At 36.0% G+C, this 12,936-nt stretch overlaps 1 protein-coding gene across 2 annotated transcripts; it reads right to left on the reverse strand.

The window, feature by feature from the left end:
* Window positions 1–1,940: 1,940 nt before the first annotated feature.
* Window positions 1,941–12,293, reverse strand: si:ch211-161h7.4 (muscle M-line assembly protein unc-89). Of its 2 annotated transcripts, none has more exons than XM_026364231.1 (17): window positions 11,985–12,293; window positions 11,267–11,310; window positions 10,684–10,748; window positions 10,474–10,592; window positions 10,033–10,093; window positions 9,708–9,882; window positions 9,448–9,534; window positions 8,517–8,597; window positions 7,727–7,903; window positions 6,985–7,616; window positions 6,352–6,885; window positions 5,453–6,020; window positions 5,303–5,373; window positions 4,813–4,953; window positions 3,451–3,611; window positions 3,239–3,329; window positions 1,941–2,693 (listed from the first exon to the last, which is right to left on the reverse strand). In XM_026364231.1, the coding sequence occupies exons 1-17, from the start codon at window positions 12,006–12,008 to the stop codon at window positions 2,611–2,613; spliced, it is 3,114 nt and encodes a 1,037-aa protein (XP_026220016.1). In that variant the 5' UTR covers window positions 12,009–12,293; the 3' UTR covers window positions 1,941–2,610. The 2 variants fall into 2 exon arrangements, with proteins under 2 accessions (XP_026220016.1, XP_026220015.1); XM_026364230.1 differs by having other exon boundaries at window positions 9,448–9,537.
* Between the last annotated feature and the right edge of the window lie 643 nt (window positions 12,294–12,936).

The following is a 12,936-nucleotide window of genomic DNA, read 5'->3' on the forward strand; positions in this document are numbered from 1 at the left end:
TGAGCAAAAAAAAAACAACAACATTTTGATTCAGTGATTATCTGCATGAATGTGTACAATCAACACTAAATGACTGGATCTGAATAAAAGGTCCAAATTGTGCTTTAGGTTGTGTAAAGGATACTTATTTTAAATATTTTTATTTTTAAATGAGACTTTAGTAAATTTCCATGCTAACCATGACACTTCGCTGCTAGCAGAACACCTCTGTGACTGATGGTTAATCATCGTGTGCATTTTAGATTAAAATACTACTGTGCCTATACAACCTCACAGACCTGCTCATCCTGCTTCCTTTTATTTATCCTTCATGTCTCACCTTCTTTTTATGTCGTCACTGAAATTACTTTTCTTAACAAACACCAAAAAAACGTGTTCATCCATGTAAATCAAACTTCACAATGAGCCAAAATTCACACACATCACCAATTTTGACAGCCACCATTTCAGTGTCTTCGGCTGCTCGGTCTATATGAACTGAAGGGTCCTGATTCCATTGCTGTGGAAGCTTTAACAACCCAGCTGCAGTGAAAGGACAGATTTTTCAGTCTCCAGGTTACACGTCTCTGTCGTTACTAAAACATACTAAATGGGCAAATATTGTCTTTATCTTAAAATCCTACTCAAACAGCTCACTCACCCCTCCTTTTTCATTCATGAGAACAGAGGGATCTAACTCAGTAATTTCATTGCACAGATGTTCTGTTACATGCAGTATATTTGGCCACAGACATAGTTTATAATTAAAGATGTGGGAGCTGTTCCAGTGTGTACTGGTGGTCAGAGTAGTCTCCATTCGCTGGGGGAGATCCTGCCCTGAGGCAAGTCAGACTGCTGTGCCAAAGCTAGACATTTAAAAGAGATATGTGACATTATTGAACAGTAGGAGGCTGTTGAAAACTCGACTATCAGGAAAATCCAGTGATGAGCATTTTTTAGCACATAGAAACAGAATTTAAAAAAACGTAAATTTGTACAAGACGATCTTGAATAATATTTATGACATTATTAAGTCTAAAGCTAAATCACTACTTCATGGGACATATCAGAGAGCAGTCCCAGGGTTCTTGTTGAAGAAACATGTATCAGTGAATCCTAAATTATTCAGTGGTATACTGGGGGCGAAAATATAACCGATTCACTTACAGGAACACAGTTCTGCCTTCATGAAGTAGGTCACTAAATGTTTGATGACAGAGTAGTGAGTTTGACCTTGTGTCTGATGTGTCGGTGTATGAATGACAGGAACTGATGGTTTGTGAGCTTCTTCTTTGTCTTAAAATATAACATATGACAACAGATTTAATTACGAGTTCTTCATATCAGCTTCGTGCTGACTAAATGATACCACCAGGGACCAGCTGTGCCTTTACCAGCAAAGACAGTAATATTTTTTTAAATTGTATGGTGAATCATTGCGGTATGATAAAAGAAAAGAAAATGATATAAGCACAATACAACCCACAGACTCTAGAATGACGTCACAAAACACTCTTCTACAAACATAAAACGTAAATAAAAAATTTAAGTCCTAATAATAAGAGTAGATTTCCTCTCAACAGTTGCACACACATCTGTTATGAGGGGAGTGTGCGAGGAAGGATTGCAGGACTTTTTGTGCCAATCTTGTAAGTCGGAGAAAAGGCTCTCTTCTGCTAATACTTTGCCGACTCAGGTTACACAGCTCCCAATTACTGCATAAGCCGACATGAGAAAAATGTAGTTGAAGGGCAGTGTAGTTTGATAAACTATCAACAGAACTATGCACATAAGCGACAGCCTCAGGCAAACCAGCAGCTAAAAGTTTTGGTTACCATAATTTTCACAAATTATTAACTCCCAGATTCTTCCTTTTTCTCCGGCATAGAGGTTTATAATTCACGGGCACTTCCATATAATTAAACAACAACACATTTGCTTAATAATTTATGTTTATTCATTATTTCATTATGTTGGTTTTGATTGATTTTGCTTTGTATTTTCTCATTTTTCTGCCACTTCAAAATCCACTTGTTCAAAATGGGAACCCTGAATGTTGCTGCTCAGTCCCTGACATTATAATGTATTTACAAGACATTTTGGCCAAATTAAGCAATTAACATATTAATCAAACACCTAATTCATCAATTAGTAATTAACACATATGTTAATTCAATGCACTGTTAAATTCTGGTTCAGGTATTAAATTAATTGCCAGTTAAATAAAAACAAACCTGCAGATAAAGATACTGTTGGCATGCTTTCTAAAACCACATAGCACTGACACTTAAGACCACAGCTGTACACTGCCCCCTACAGGCTGGAAACTACACATGCACTATTCTAGGAAAAGGAGAAATAAAACTCAAGTAACAGAACAAAACTTTATTTATTATTTAAGTATTTGGGTTTTTTTATTTTTGTTTTGTATTACTGACGATTTAAATCATGGAAAACTATAAAATCAGTTTTGAAAATTACAGCCAAATTGTTTTCTGTTTGTACAGCATAGAAAGCAAGTCAATTTAAACACAGAATTTATATACAGAAAAAAAAAACAGTCTTTTAAAAACATATTTAAGAGTTTGGTAATGTCCAAGGAATGATTAGCTGCTTATCCAGCTGACATATTCAGTCTGAACCTACTGACAATATCCTGGTAAAGTACAGAACTGCTGGCTGAGCTGTGACGTTCTGGATGCTGTAGGCATGTCCTGTGCGAAAAGAACAGAAACATAATTTTAAAAAATGATATATATATAGTAACACAATGACATTATTACTTTTCATAAGTATACATGTAGAGCTGTACAATTCATTTAAAAAAAAAAAAAATTCTCCCTCGACAACATGAACACCGACCTTTTTTCTTGGGTTAACGATAAGTTAAGTATCACCTGCTGTAAAGTGAATTTTCAGTATGTGATGACCATAGCAAAGTTGCTGGGCTAATAGCTCTACGTGCACCAATAACTATAATTTGTAGTTTTACTCAACCTTTTCTTTTCAGTAAATAAATTAATAATAAATAATAATAAATAGATTATTAATGTCACGTTTATTGTCTCACGAAGGAGTTTTAATTAATCAAACAAATATTATAGGTTATTATTTTAGGTGGTGGAAGTCAGAAATACACACAGAACAATTAAAATATATGTGTTTAAGATTAATCACAAGGAAAACATGCAATGAGTTTCTAAAGTATTGTTGCTTTAATGCTACATTAACATATAATGTGATAATAGTATATTCTTACCACATTGCACTGTAAAGCACTGTCCTGCGTGGAAGCAGGATTCTCTGCCGTCGATGACAACTTTCACAGAGCTTGTTAATAAGTTAAAAACCTTTAAAAACGCAATAAAAATAAAATTAATGTTGGAAATGAAACATAATGAACAGTTTCTAAAGCTATGGTGAAAGAGGTTTGACAAAACATTTGCAAAGTTTTGTTGTAGGTTTACTCACTGTTGAAGTGTTGTGATCTACCCACAGAGGCTTCTTCATGTAGGAGCCGAGGACGATCCGTCCAATACAGGCGGAGCCACAGTTCACGTCCAACAGGAAGCCAATAGCTCTGTCTTGATAGAAGTACCAATCAAACTGGTTTGGAGTTATCTCAGCAGCGTCTACAAAAATGTTATTCGGGGACAGGTGTGGACAATTATTATTTCACTTTTATACCTTTTGCTGATGATATGGAGTATAAATTAAAATACATGTTAAAAAGAAATACTTAATTTAAGATATGAAACTACATATTATATAAGAATTTGTTATATTGTTCATTACTTTATTCAGTGTCAGTAAGATTACTTACTCAAGTAGAGAAATTCTGTCTACACTGCCCTTTTCACTTATAAGTTTCATTTCATTTTTAAACCAAAGTACTGCGATGTAAAGAAATCTAATCTTAGACTTCTGAGCTTACAAAGTATCTCTGAATGACTTCCTCTTATACAGAATGCTAAATCAAAAGACAAGCAGTAATATGAAGTGCCAAAAAAGTACATGAACATTTGGAATATTCTGCATTTACATATAACAGTGTCACCAATCAACATCAGCTATTTTAATTATTTTCCTGTATACGTGCATTTACTGTAGACTGGACAAAGTATAAGAAGCATCAACGGTGAGTGAGTGAGATGTGGGTTAAATCAATTATAACTTTTACAAAAAACACAAAACACAACAGTTAGTGTTGATTTGCATGAAGCTATAAAGGGTTACACAGTAATTAGTTACCAAATTAGCCAATCAATAATTAATAAGGAGATAATTTAGTACTGTCGATGTTCAATAAGGTAAAAAAAAAAAAAAACAAAGTAACAACTAAAAACCTCACTAGAGGTGGTTAATGTCACTGCTCATGAGTGTCCCAGGCACAAATCATGGCTCCTGGTTGCATGAAGCATACTGTCCATGGGAGGACACCACAGACCAAGTTCCCTCTCTCCAAATAACAACAGCACTACATATGGGGTAAAAGCGACATACCAACATCACAACAGAATCACTTCAAACAATGAAAATCCACATTTTGGAGCTGCTCAGTCAGAACCCAGGCCCTAACCAAAAACAGATTCTAATGTGTGTTGTGCAGGTCTGACCTGCAGCTGCTACAAACATGTTTGAAGTTATTATCTCAACCAGCAATTTGTTTGTTTTACAGGTATAGTCAGTAGTTATTAAAGATTATTTAGAGATTACTGTGTTTTCTTAAAGTGTCTAAACAAAGATGAAGATCAGATGTGACTTTATGACACAAATCCACTACGTTCACATTGTTTTGAAAAACAAAGATATTTTACATTTTATTTTTCTTACTAGGGGCAAGTGTAGGCCAGAGATTCCTGAACCACTCTGCCAGATTGGCTTTATCCTTCGGCTGTAAGATCAGCGGTTTGAGAGGAGGACCACACATATCTGAAATAGAGAGTGCGGGCTGGACTCTGGATGGCGACAGAGCTGGAACAAAATAAAGAAACAAACAGTTACACATTTCTAAAAGGGGATGATTTAGTAATAAATCAGAACCACTGATTTGGAGAATTGTTTAAGCCCTAGTACTCTCACAGTTTGGTAGATAATGTTTCTGTCAAAATAGGTATTTTCAGAGGAATAAATAATGTTAATGATATAGGCCTGTATGTGATGACCTATTTGCACACTTGAATGTCTACCTTTAAAAAAAAAAAAATCAGCTTTTAACAAGGAGCAAAATGTTGGAAAAGAGCAAAATGGAAAAAAAGAGAAAACAAGCACTTCAAAAAGATCAGAATGAAGTAAATGTGAAAAAGTAACTTTTAAAACCTACGCAGGTTTTCATTCTCCTCATACTGTTCCAGCTGAATCATGGACGATGGTCCACTTCTGAGTTCTTTTAACCTAACAAAAAAGGTAAAAACATCACATATAGACACTAAGAAGGACAGATTGAGACTGACGACTTTAGACGTTTCCTTACGTGTTCTCTGACTGACACTTGCTGTCCGGAGGAGTGTCATGGTTTTGAAGTAAAACACCGACTTCCTCAGCAGGATGTGCAGTGACATTACGTCTGTTATTCTGACACGTGTCTTTTTTGCTCATCACAGTCTCTGTTTCTGTGGCGGAGGTGAAAATGTCTGTAAACATGGCCAGAGACCGTTTCACTGTCTTTGGAGCAGACAGCGGCTTCAGTTTCAGAGAAGGTGTAGAAGGTGTAGAACTTCCCATGAGCGGCTTTGATAAAACTGCCATGTTGCCATTTTTTGGAGTTCCAAGTCTAGGAGATCTGCTCCGTTTGTTCGGTTTTCTACCTCCCTTACAAGGTCTGGGCTCCTTGTGATGAAGCTGCTGAGGTTGTGAAGAGCTGCACTCCACGTTAGACATGCCGTTAACGAGCCACCAGCTACCAGGTGGTTTCCTCCTTCGTTTGTCAGTTTCTCCTTCCCTGAGCTGTTGCTCGTTTCTTCTGGGAGAGACAGACGCTGGTGTGCCGGACATTTTATCATTAGAGACATTGTGGTAGACTCTCTGAAATACCTGATTCCCTGTAAAATATCACATATAGAATATCTTAATAAGTTACAAACATTACAGATTGGACTAAAGGTTTAAGCACTCTACTAGTACTATTTACATTTTACACAAATTTGTAATTCCACTCCACTACTAATTGTTGCAAAAAAAAGTCCAGTATAATGGTGCTTCACTGCACTACAGTTACAGTTGATACAGTCAACAGTTCATTTAAATAAGTAAAAAAGGAAAGAGGTTATCTAAATTATCTAAAAAAACTGACAAAACTAACATTTTAAATGGTAGTGCAGTTACTATTTTAAAACAAGTAAAGTATGAGTTCTTCCTCCACTCTGACCTTACCTGAGCTGATGTCTCTCTGTGTTAACACCAAAGGGCTCAAAGGAAGATCCTGGTCCTCAACTGGAACATGGTGTTGCTCATCCTGATCTTCAATCTGTTCCCCCTCAATTGGTTTAAATACTTCATCTGTTGTTTTCCTCTTGTCTGGTGTCTCTTCTCTTATAATTCTGTTTTTTCTTTTTGTTTTCTTGACTTCAGATGTATTTGTGTTCTCACTGGATGATGGCACAGGCTGTTTTCGATGTCTTCTCTTTAAAACTCTGTCCTTCTCTACCTTTACAGGTGAAGGAACTGCTGATCTGGGATCTTTGCTGTTCTGTTTAGACTTCTTGAGTGTGGGCTGCTTGTCTGCAACCTTTGCTTCCTCTGTGCAGTTTAGCCACCACTGTCCAGGCTGTTTTCGTTTTCTTTTCCCATGAACTTCACTCTCTTCAGAGGAGCTCTCAGTAGGTACACTGGGTAGTTTGTTCTTTTTCACCTTCACACTGCCTAAAATCTTTGCCTTTTCTTTCCCTGGACCAATGATTTTTTGTTCTGTGGGTAAACAGAAATACATGTGCACATGTACATTAAATAATTCAATGATACAATGTCAACACACAGAAAAAGATTTTAAAAGTAGGAGCACCTTACCTGGAAGGTACCCCAGGTCTTGAGGTTCTATATGCTGCTTCTTAGCATTTCCTTTGCCATCCTTTAAGGACTTTAAGCTCTTCAGCTCAGAGGACTTCTGCGTTTTCGTTTCCAATTTCTGGGTGTGTGTTTCCTTATCCGTTTCCCTGCTGTCACTGCCTTTAGGTTCCTCCTCGGCCTCCTCAAACTCTTTAGATTGGACCTTCTTGAGCCGTTGTTTCTTTTTGTTTGGCTTCTCTTGTTCCACCAAGTCACTTAAAGGAAAGTCTTCAGGTATGAGAAAATCATCCTTGTCGTCCTTCCGTACCGTCACTTCATTCTTCTTGTCCTTCCCTTTATTCTTTTTCATTTTCTGATTAACAGGCTGACTTTCCTGTTTGGGGTTTGCCTTTTCGAGTTCTTCATCTTTTTGTGCAGCCTCTACTGATCTGTCATTTGTACAGTTGTCTGCTGAGCTGTCTTTATCAGGGCTGCTCTGCTCTGCCTTTGTCTCTTTCTGCCTTTCTCTCTTTCTGGTGGAATTTTTAGATTGGATGTAAATAAGAGGTGCATCATCCTCCAGAATCAGGAATTCATCCTCAGCCTCAGGAGGAGGTGTGGGTACTTTAACCAGTGACTGAAATCCCCTGGAACTGATGAATGATTTTTATTAGCAGTTGCCTGTGATTACAATAAAGCTCTTTCAATCTTGGAAATTATTCTATACCATAAAGTATTACAGTGGACTAATCTCTCAACTCACCTTGCAGATCTGGTCCGTTCAGCATCTCTGATCTTCTGTAAAAAAGATTTTATGTCTTTCCTTCTACAGGTGGATATTTCTGCTGTCGGCTGCGCCTGTCTCTCAACACTTAAGTTTATCTCAGGAGACGGGCAATCAGGCCTCACAGCTAAAGCAGGTGGCTCTGGGTTTTCTTGTCTATAAATGACCATAAAGATAAAACAGAAGCAACTGAACTAAGTTCACTTACTTAAATTAAACATTGCACAATAAACGATTATGCCGAATATGTATATATAGTATAATATATATATATGTAATACATTATATAACAATGAGTGAGTAAAATATTTTGATGATGATGTATACTCTAAGTGGAAAACTGCTCATGAAGTTGATCACAAATCCAGATATGTGAAATGTCAGTACAAAATGCATTTTTCTGACTCAGCTCATTAACATATTTTGGTCGGCAATTTAATTTGTAATTACTCATATGTAAAATGTAATTTCCCACCTACTGTCAAATTACATTTTAATTATTTAACTATAATTATACTTTAATGATATTCTTCCTGTATTTGTACACTCTTATTAATAATAAAGTATATTTTACTACTATAATAACTTTTAAATTACAACATTTTAGGGATGTCAGTCCAAATACTAAATCTCAGTCCAAGATGATCAATTATATTCTGTTGCTACTGTTATTAGCACTGAATTGTACTATTTAATCACTACAAACACAATTAACATGCAAAATAACTATGATGATTTATCATCATCACTTAAAGTATTCACATCCTACCTTGGTGTTTTTCTTTCGACTTCCAAAACAGATATTTGAGACTTCTTGGGTGTTTTCTCTTTAACTGGGTGACTCTCTTTGCTGAAAATGAAAACAAATAGACAAGATACACTTACACATTGATTGAACATCAGATCAGATCAATCAGAATGTATTTATGTGAGCATACAAAGGCTGTATTATTGACATTGCCTTCTTCCCTCACATACAAGTAGACAAACACGTTTATGTCCTACATGACTTTAAAAAAATCTTCACTTTGATTTCCTGTTTTTCAGTTATACTTTCTTACAAAAAAGATTTTTGTAAATTCTAAATTTGACACACTGCAGCAGTCTGAGTCATTTATTTTGGTTATATATATATATATACACACTTCTCTTTTATTCAGTTAGCACTTTATTATCAGCTCTTATATAAACAAAACCATTCCTCACTCAGTTGGACTCCACATGTCAGAATGAATGAACCTTGTTAAGTCTCCACACTCTTTATCCATGTTGCCTGCTGACACTGCTAAATCATCTGCTTATTTTAGAAATCCAGCAGATGTTGCTATTAAGCGATACACCAACAAAATGTCAACACAGTTAAGGGAATGTGCCACACACTCCATCACTATGTAAAATAAATAAAAAGAATAAAAACACAGCAAAATAATATATAATGAAATAAAACAAAATGAAGACAGAATAAAGATTATTAAGGACTATTTTCATTCAACTATGATAATGACATGACAAGTCAGTCACTGTGAAGTATAAAACTGATAGTGAAGGATGTAAACACAATGAAATTCAATATTTGACAGTGATAGTGCAGAGGTTAAATGTTACAGATAGAGGAGGAGGTGGATACCAGTGTATTGTTTGGATAGTTAAAGAAAAAAATATTATTTCAAAGTCAAAGCAATCCAAGTAAAAAGCCTTACCATGTTGTCGCCACCTCCTCTTTGTGACTGAACATTGTGAGTTTGCTAAAAGTAACCTTGCTTGGAGACTCCAAATCAGAGTCATCTCTTCTAGGGAGAAGGAGAAAAAAGTGCTATAGATTAACAAGTGACAACAAGTATAATGATTTTAAATAATTGGGTTGATTATTAACATTAACATTAAAATTCTACAATTCATACAAACAAAACTCTGACAAAAGTCACAGTCGGTCAGGTAAAGTAATTAATACATTTTTTACCCCTCTGCAACATGTCCATTGCACTGGAGGTTCTGTGTGTTTCCAAGATCTGTTTTCAGCTCTTTAAAGTTGAGAATCTGGGGCACGACAAGGGCTCTTTCGTTGTCCTCCCCTTCTACAGCTTCCAATACTTTCTTCTCTTCAATAGGGCTTGATGTTTTGACTGGCCCAAGAACTTTAAATGAGATATTAATATCTTTAACTTAGAAAATAAACAAACTTTAATGTAAAATATTCTACACAACATAAAAAGTGACAGAAGATTTCATATGTATATTTTTAGAAAGACTATTTTCTCAGTAAAATACAGATTTGAATGTCTTACCAATGTCCAGTTCAGGACTGAGTGACCTTCGTGCAGAATGCAATACATCCCCACCAGGACCCTGAAAAGTTACAAAACACTTTTTAGTAACATTTCTAAATACACTTAATCGTGTTTGCTCCTTTTATTTCATAAAGATGAATAAATTATATAACTTAATGTAGAAGAGCTGCTGAATCGATCAACAAGTGCATAATCAGGAAGTATTACTACATCTATTTTATTGACTGAGCTGCCACATTCAGGTATAAGGAGAGTATTTTGCCCTACAGTTACACACAAAACTAAGCTCATCTATGTGACAAAACAATCATTAGGGACTGCATTGTAAGTCCAATACCTCAGTAAATATTTAAGATAATCAGTATCTACAAGAGCACATGATGCATTTTGACAATTTATTTGTCATGTTAACAAGAGCCACTGTATTGATTGACTGACTGTGAATTTTCTGGGTAGATGCTCTTCTGGTGAAATCTCCCTCTCCCTCAGATTTGCCTTAGTATTACTGGTTTGGAGAGGAGATGGGGGAATTATGTCATCATCATGCGAGGATGAATCTGTAAAGAAATTCGAAGCAAAGTGTAAGAGAATAGAAAAACAAAACTGCATGCAAAATAACAAAGCAAACATATCACACAGTCAACTCACCCAAGTCATCAAACATCCCATCAATGTCTCCTAATGACAGTTTTCCTGCCCAGTGTTTGGATGGACTAAAAACACAATTATGAGGTTAAAATAACAGCTCACAGACCAAAATTTCAAAATGTACCAAAAACTCACTCTTCCCTGAAGTAGGTATCAGGCTGTGCCACCATAAATCTTCTGAGCACTCTCTAGCCCTCTTTTAAAATACTTTATGACTGACCGAACATACCTTAAAGCTGCTTTTATCTCCTACACTCATCCAAATACTAAATTCTGGGTGGGTTGACCCAGCTCAGTTTGTGCATTGTATCTTCTTAGGCTAAGCTGCCATGGCTAGTTTCACTGTCGTAATAGCTAGTTTCCATCTCCATAACATGGGCAGCTAGTTAGTCCAGCCATTATCCCTACTTCATCCCTACATCAAACTCCACTTCGTCATTTTTAAGGAACATGGTATCAAAATTAATTTGCAATGCAAGGGTGAGAATAAATACAAGTTCATGCACAGTCAGCTCCACAACATATAGATTTTGTAAGCTTATACAAGATTTGAAAATTAAAAAAAAAACATGATCAAATGTACCTCTCTTTGTTTGTAATGTAGCAGAGCTTCCTCTTAGGTCTCCTCTGTGAACAGAAATAAGGTACAACAAAAGTAAGGCACAGCATTTACTGGGCTACTCTTACTTGATTATTTGGTACACCTAAACCCATGTGTTAAAATCTTTATCATTCAACAGGCTGAATATACAGTATTATTATAAAGATGAGTAGGATAGTCTTTGAGATTTTACAGGATTCATTCAGGACATCAGTCAGTGTTTTCTTGGTTAAATAAAATGAGGGGCATAAATTGGGGCTAAGGTACATAAAGCTAAAATCAATTAGTCTAAAATCTAATGCTGCAGCTCTCATTATTTACACAACAGAGTAACATTGCTTAATTAATGTTTATTAACATTAACAATTGTTATAATTTATAAAATATGATACAACTACATACATACAGTTTCTTCGCAATACATTGAGTCTATTATTTGGTAACAACAAGCGACTACAATCCCACATACAACTAAGATCATCTTCAATCAGGAGAAGGGGTTCGTATTAAATCGCAGTAACTAACTAAAAAAAGCTGTGTAACGTTACCGTTCGCTTAAAGTCTTTAACGTTACCGGTGGTGTAAGTTACGTTAAGGATAATTAGCCCCCAGCTGTGGCTAATGTTTAGCTAATGCGTCTTCAGCCCCCCGTCCTTGGAAGCACAGTGGGAGAAGGAAAAACAAAAAGGCATCATCTTACCAAGCCATGGTACTTCGTCTCCATTTAGTCAGCCGTGTAACTGCTGCGTATTTTAACTGTGATGTCGGACGACTTTGAACGTTTCCGACAAATAAATCCAAGCTAACAGTTAGCGAGCTATTATTTTGTTTTCAGTGGTTCGTAGCTATTACTCGGCTTGTCCCGAATACATTATTCAGACCGGTCTGTCTAAAAATCGATTTATGAAGTATATAATAGTGTAAATACTAGTAGATCCGCCATTGAATGAACTGGTAATTAGGCTTAGCGAGCGTCTCTACGTTAATGGCGCTGTTTACAATCAGTAAATAAACCGCGTATTTTCATTTGACTCGGTGGACAGAACGACTGCGTGCCCTGGTTCGTGTCTTTCAGGCAGTGTTATTGCTAGTTAGCAGACGCCAACCCTCTGCTTGTTTCTTTCTCACGCAAACTTGACTGAAATAATTGGGTAACATAACTCTCTGACTTGTGGAGTTTATTACTGATGGACAAAGCTTTGACTTTCTTCGGACGTGCTGCCTGAAATGTCAAACTCTGGGAAAATAAAACATACTCAAAGGAAAACGTCACAGGACGTTCTTCTTCTTCTACAGTTTATTTTTTTTTACGACAACGCTGCGCGATTGAGTTGGCGCCTCGCGTTGCTGCCATCTAGAGGTCAACATTTTAAATAGATTTCAATACATATACATCTAAATGATTGTTTGGCAGCATTTTTCTGGTAAATGTGTAATAACATGACATTTTAAATGCCTTTCGTTTTGTTTTCTTCCTCAACCTCCAATTGTTTGTCATGTTGCATATTCAACTATATTTCACCCAACACTTATAACATGTATGTATTGATTGTGGAAAGAAAATCCTAATTCCAAACACATTAGGAAATAACTTTAAACTTTATTAATTTGTGATGATTGTCTAAGGATATTTTTGCTGTAGAAAAATACCA

Source organism: Anabas testudineus, chromosome 2 (assembly GCF_900324465.2).
Source record: "Anabas testudineus chromosome 2, fAnaTes1.2, whole genome shotgun sequence".
Classification (NCBI taxonomy): domain Eukaryota; kingdom Metazoa; phylum Chordata; class Actinopteri; order Anabantiformes; family Anabantidae; genus Anabas; species Anabas testudineus.

Bases quoted from the DNA above. Each gene is read 5' to 3' on its own strand.
- si:ch211-161h7.4 (XM_026364230.1), bottom strand. From the start codon at position 12,008: ATGGAGACGAAGTACCATGGCTTG. The intron at 7,904-8,516 runs GTAGGATGTGAA...GGTCATTTATAG, and splicing joins GTCGAAAGAAAAACACCAAG to ACAAGAAAACCCAGAGCCAC. The intron at 3,612-4,812 runs GTAAGAAAAATA...ACATTTTTGTAG, and splicing joins CTGGCCTACACTTGCCCCTA to ACGCTGCTGAGATAACTCCA.